General features: G+C 43.1%; 1 protein-coding gene across 1 annotated transcript; it reads left to right on the top strand.

Annotated features, from left to right (window-relative positions):
• Nucleotides 1–5858: 5858 nt before the first annotated feature.
• Nucleotides 5859–6293, top strand: LOC148803686 (uncharacterized). The gene has a single exon (XM_088897157.1). It carries the CDS (start codon nucleotides 5859–5861, stop codon nucleotides 6291–6293), a length of 435 nt encoding a protein of 144 aa, XP_088753283.1.

Raw genomic sequence — 6293 nt, 5'->3', positions numbered from 1 at the left:
ATCAAAATTCATATGAAATAAAAATTTAAGCATCTTTTTCATTTTTTTTTAAATGGAACCCGCCCAATAGCTTGGCTTGGTTTGCGGCTTAGCCTGGCCCAAGGCTCGGCCTAGCATGACCCGATTTGCACCTCTACTTGAACTCGCCCAATACTGGGGACGGGGTGGGGAAATTCAAGGATTCCCCATCCTTGATGAGTAGTGGGGTGCCTTGCCCCTGAACTCACCCAACATTGAGGAGTGGTTGCCTTGCCTTGAACCCACCTGACACTGGGGACGGAGCGGGGATGGGGTAGAGTGTCTATAGGGCAGGGACAGGAATGGGGTGCCCTACCTTGAACCCACCCTGTTGTCATTCCTATATAAATGTTAATTACTAGTGAGATTAATAAAAATGTTAATTTTTGTAATTACTTTTATTTATTTAAAGTTAATCAAAATTTCATTTAAAAATAACAAAAGTAATAACGATTATTAAAATTATTAATAAAACTAAATTTACTAAAAATATTAATATTAAAGTAACAATAATTATTTTCTATAAATCAACATTAAATGAAAATACAATTATTAAAATTTTAGATATTAACAATAACTTTGAATACTTTTAGTTAATTAACAACAAGTTTTGATTATTAATTTAATATTAATTAATAGTAAACAAAATTATAAAATCTTTCTAATTTCCACGTGTATCACACGGATCTCCCCGCTAATAACACTAAAATTGGTCAATGAAAATCACTTTTCCCCTCCTATTTCTCGAAAAATGAGAGGGGCGTCGAAGAGAAATGGAAAGTTGAGGAATATAGAAGCCGAGACACATGGTGGAAATTTAGTCGTGAGAAAAAGGCATTGTTGTTAGCATTAGCAATATCCAATCGAGAAAAACAAGAAAAAAGTCTCTTTTGTGAGCCTGACCTTACATCTCTTCTCTTGGTTGGATGTTATGTTAAATTAGTTGTTTTGAGTCTTTGTGGAACCCGGCGAATTTTTCTGCCCTGATTGGAGCCACGATTGCAGGTCAATGAGAGTGAGAGGATCACATGCAATGTGAACTTGTGAAGGCAACTCAACCAGTACTGAAGGATCCATGAGCCGAATGGTCAGGTTTCTTATTTCTTGTTAGACTACTAAACGTCGCTGTGAATTGTGAAGTCAAGAATTTCTGTGCACATACACAGGGTTTCCTTCTTCCTCTCAGATCTCAGCATTTTTATCCCAATGTCTGATTAGTTTCTTGGTTTTATGAGGTTGGCATGATCAGAATTTTGTTTCTAGAGCGAGGAAGATGTCCTCCTATATATAGTGTCTTTGTGGTGTAACAAAATAAACATACATAATTAGATGAATTTCGTTTCTATAAACGACTAATAGAGACATCCCCTCTTTTCAAATTAGACAAAGACCTTCCTGTTTGCGTTATGGTTGAGCTGGCCCCGGGTGCCACATGTCATTTTTGCGGCCGTCTTATTTCTTTGGCCACGTCGGTATCACATAAGATGGATAAACACGACCAAGAAAGGAGAACCCCATACGGATAAAGAGGACAGCTCCGCCGGGGATTAGGACTTGTCCCGAAGACCTCGGCAAACAACCTCATCCCGACAACCCCGGAAGCCTCATCCGAGGACAAGGATCCTCGGCTATAAGTAGGTAACAACCACTCAAGGTAATGGACTTTTGATTCTTCAGCTTCTATACCGTTATACTGCCTCTACTCGGACCAGCACGTTTCTCTCAATTCCTCGGTCCAACCACCCACTATTCTTGACTGACTTGAGCATCAGAATGCATACCCGAGGAACAACTCCTCGGGCCTCTGACTACATTCTTGTTTCATATCTTGGTATGCGGTTTCGTCGTTTCACATCGGCTTCTTTAGTTGGCAGGATTATCTAACTTCAATCTTGGTTCAGAACACCTCGGATCAGACAACATCATATTGGCGCTGACCACTCTACAGGCCATTCCAAAATCTCTTTGCGAGCAACAGGCTCAAAAGCAGGCCATAGTCGACCCCACCTAGTTCCAGGCGATGCAACAAAAGGTCGACTAGATCCTCACAATGATGCAGACGCTAGGACAACTAGTGCAACCCCCTCAGACCGTCCCCCCTCCCATCCAGACTTTTAACACGGTTGATCCTCACCCTCAAGACCCAAAAAGTGCCACTTGGATAGGCATAGGGCGCAATCTGACCAAGAAAGGCAGCAATCATCAAGGAGATCAGATTCTCCAACCCAATCTCGTGCACGTGACGATTGCAGTAAGACGCACCACTCAGCTTGGGTGCCGATGAAAGAAAGGCTCGGCCAACGTCTGCAATAGCAGCCGATCTCCATCGTCGAATCTAGCTTGGTCAGAGATAGTCCCGTGATGCCCAAAGGAGAAAGATCCACGCATGCCACCCTAGACAACAGAGATGTAGAGATCAAGGAGCTCAGATAGCTCCCTGTCAAACTGGAATGCAACCAAGCTGGCAGAAGTGCGGCTCCTCCTATGGCCTGGCTCATAGAACCTCAAAACTAGTCTGCCAAAGAGCCCGTCTTCGCCCAAGAAATCATGGACGAGCTCCCCCCAACCGACTGGAGACCTCCGTAGTTCAAGAAGTACAATGGAGCTGCAAACCCCAATGACCACATTGAAGGTTTCAAGGCCTTGATGATGCTACACGACTCGTCCGAGGGATTGATGTGCAAAGCCTTCATCGCCACCCTCAAGGGAGTTGCCCAAACATGGTACTCTTCCCTTCCTCCATGCTCCATCTCCTCTTTGGTAGAGGTGCAAAAAAACCATGTCGGGCCGGTATGACACGACTCGTGGGCAGTTTGCGCAGGCCGTGCTGTACCGGCCCGTGGATTGTGCCGCCCTCCCTTGGGACAACTTGGGGGGTCAGCCCGACACGGCCCACGGCCTAGCCCCGTTCGAGCCTATGTTGTGCCGCGGGCCGAGCCTTAGGCTAGGTTGGGCCGATAGGACCAAGCCCAAAGCTATTTATTTAAAAAAACTAACAAAAACTTAAAAATTTTAATTTCATATATATACAATAATTAAAAAATTAGTATAATAAAATAAAAAAATTATTTATTTTATTAATATATTATATACTATATATTATTATATAATTATAATTTATATAATATTATATAAATAATATATATGGGCTGTGCCGCGGACTGTGCTGGGTCGTGCCGGCCCGACCCGTGGACCTAAAACCCCAAGCCTAGCACGACCCGTGGACCGGTGTGCTAGGCTGACCCAAATTCGTGTCGGGTTGTGTTGGGAAGCAGGCGACACAACCCGATTTACACCTCTACTCTTGGGAGTAGATGGAGAGCCAATTCTTGGCGCAGTTCACGGCCAACCAATGAAATTAGAAGACTTTAACCAGCCTCATGCAAGTGCGACAAAAGAAGAGAGAGACCCTTAGAGAGTACTTGGTGAGATTCAATGCCGAGGCCCTGCAAGTTCGCGCCCTAAACCAGTCTATTGCAATAACGCCCATCATTAAATCATGCATGGCTTGGGCCCCTCCGCCTTCAACTTATCATTGTCAAAGAACCCTGCTCCAACCATAGCCACATTGATGACACACACCCAAAAGTACATGAACGCCGAAGATGTGCAAGCGCAACTAAGGAGTGAGGAGGAGCAGCACGACAAGAAGAGAAGAGACCACGAAGAGTGCAGGACAGAAATGCAAAACAATGAAAGGTAGCAATAAAAATAAGTATGCATAAAAAACTTAGGGGTAGAAATCCACTATAAAAAATGATAAGAAGAATACCTGTCTGATTTTAAATCAATCTCATTTTATTAAGACAGTCTGCAAATGGAAGGTTAAATAAGATTCTTAAGCCATGTTTCTGTAATATTCAAAATAACATAGTTTTACCCCTAAAGCCCAATACAGATCTATACAGAGTTTAAGAATGTTGGAATCAGGATGCTTGATTAATTTGTTAAGGATGACCTTGTAATGGGAAAGATCTATATACTCAGTGTAATTTTAAGGTCGCATTGCTAAGGGACTAGCAATGGTTAAGTTGGGGGGTGTGATAAACCTGCATTTTGATGGCTTAAGGGCATCAATTCAAGGGTATTTTCGGCATTAGAGTAGTCAAAGAATACCCTTTTCCCAGTTAAAATCAATTATGTGACCTCTGAGGGTCTTTGTGCAAATTATGTAGAAAACTGGGAAGTTTTCTAGGTAGAAGTGCAGTTTTTGGTAAGCTGGTGTGAAGACCAGCTGAGAGAGGGGCTATTTTTGTGAAAAACTAAAAGTAGAAGGACGCCTCCTAGCTGCTAAACCCAGTTTGGCGCCCCTCCTACTGCATTAGCATGCTCCCCATGCCTTAGCAAATCCTATGGCACCTTTTGACCCATTCTTTTCACTCTTAACAAACCCTAGCCACCCCTAACTTCTAAATCATCACCTTCCATCCTTTCTAATCTCCACCATCCATTGTAGGGTACTCTCTTTTTAGCATTCTAACCCTAGGAGCCACCTATTCTACTAATCCTCAACATTCATCTCCCCACCACTAAATCTCAGCCACTCCCTCCATCTTATATCTCAACCATTCAATCTAGGGCACCACATATTCTTTTAATCTTAACCCTTCAACCCTGGATGTTCTAATCTACACCCACCATTTCTAGGCACCCAAATCTTAGCCCTACATAATATTGGGTGCCCTCTCCTTCCATTTTCAGCCATAGGATCACCCCAAAACCATCTTGGCAATCCATTAGAAACCCTAGGGCATCCCTAACTTTGCTAAATCCCATCTGCCACTCCCCATCTTTCTCCCTATTTCTAGTTGTGTTCACCCTTCTCTATAAAAAGGATCCCAGGGGCCCTGTAGAAGGGGTTGGTCAATTCACTCAGGTAAAAAGGAAGGCTAATCTTAAGAAGTTCAAGGGTAGAGGAAGAGGAGGACGCCCAGGCAAGAGGAGGGGTTCCTACTTGCAGTTCGCCAACACCATTACTGCCACCTCTGGATTTGAATCCCAACCATTTTTTTTTCTTCAGTTTTAGACTTACTTTCTGTTCTTTAATTTCTAGTTTATTTTTTTTCCTTCCTGCAAATTTATTTTTATTAGATTTAATTTGTGTTTTATTTCTTTTCTACAGATTTGAAATTAAGCCAGGTAAGACGGAAGGCCTAGCTCGAGAAGTTCAAGGGTCGAAGGAGAGATCCGAAGACTGCTACCTCTGATCGAATTCTTAGACATTTTTATTTCGTTCTTGTTATTTATTGTCTTAATTATTTATTTATTCTTATGCAGTTGTTATTCTTAGTACTATTCGAATGTAGTTTTAATGAATTCCATTTTTTTAATTAATTAATTTTTTATTTCTGCAACTCCCACTTGCATTCTTTTTCTCCCCGGATCAAAGTACATAATTATTTTTCCCTCGCTTCCCTGTGGATACGACCCGTTCTCATCACTTTACTATGTTAGTAGTTGTTTGAAAATTGGAATAAAATTATAAATATTTAAACTGGTGTTCCGAAGTGTTTAACGACATGCTTCTATTCTCATCACTTTACACACCAACAAGCCAAAGGAAGAACCGCGCCAAATAGACAGACCTCCAGCCCGGGCTCCCCCGGCCGGGTTCATCATAGTGATCTCAAGAGGGATGGCCTCCAAGGGGAGAACAACTCAGGCCGCAAGGCATATGCATGACTGCTCGAGATCGATAATAGGGAGTAGAAGAGAAGGTGGCAGGATATCTGATCACCTTCATAGAAGACGACCTCAGAGAGGTCCAGACCCCACATGATGACAGCCTCGTGATATCTGCCAAGGTGGCTAACTTTAAAGTTCGGTGCATCCTAATAGATATGGGAAGCTCGGCTGACATTCTCTTCAAGGAAGCCTTCAAACAGCTCAGCATTAGCAAGGATCACCTCACCCTGGTCAACACTCCCTTGGTAGGCTTCTTTGGAGAGTCCCTCATGCTCCAAGGGAAGATCATCTTGCCTCTTTTGATCGGAGATGGTGACATCACCACCACGGTGATGGTCGTCTTAATCGTCGTCCAAGTCCTCTCACCCTACAATGCCATTCTCGACCGGATGACCTTGAATGCTCTTCAGGCCTCGGTTTCCACATACCACTTGGCAGTTAAATTCCCCACCTCATACGGAGTAGGCATGGCACGTGGAGACCAGAAAGTCGCACAACAATGTTACTTGATAGCTTGCTGGGGAAGGCCCCATAACGTAGAGACCTTGACAACGAAGAACATAGACATGAGAGATGAGCTGAAGACATAG

The sequence above is a fragment of the Nelumbo nucifera genome, chromosome 1 (genome assembly GCF_055504915.1).
Source record: "Nelumbo nucifera cultivar China Antique chromosome 1, China Antique-T2T, whole genome shotgun sequence".
Lineage (NCBI taxonomy): Eukaryota > Viridiplantae > Streptophyta > Magnoliopsida > Proteales > Nelumbonaceae > Nelumbo > Nelumbo nucifera.
The sequence above is the reverse complement of the archived record's forward strand: the minus strand, read 5'-3'. Positions and strand labels throughout refer to the sequence as shown.

Bases quoted from the DNA above. Each gene is read 5' to 3' on its own strand.
- LOC148803686 (XM_088897157.1), top strand. From the start codon at position 5,859: ATGGGAAGCTCGGCTGACATTCTCTTCAAGGAAGCCTTCAAACAGCTC.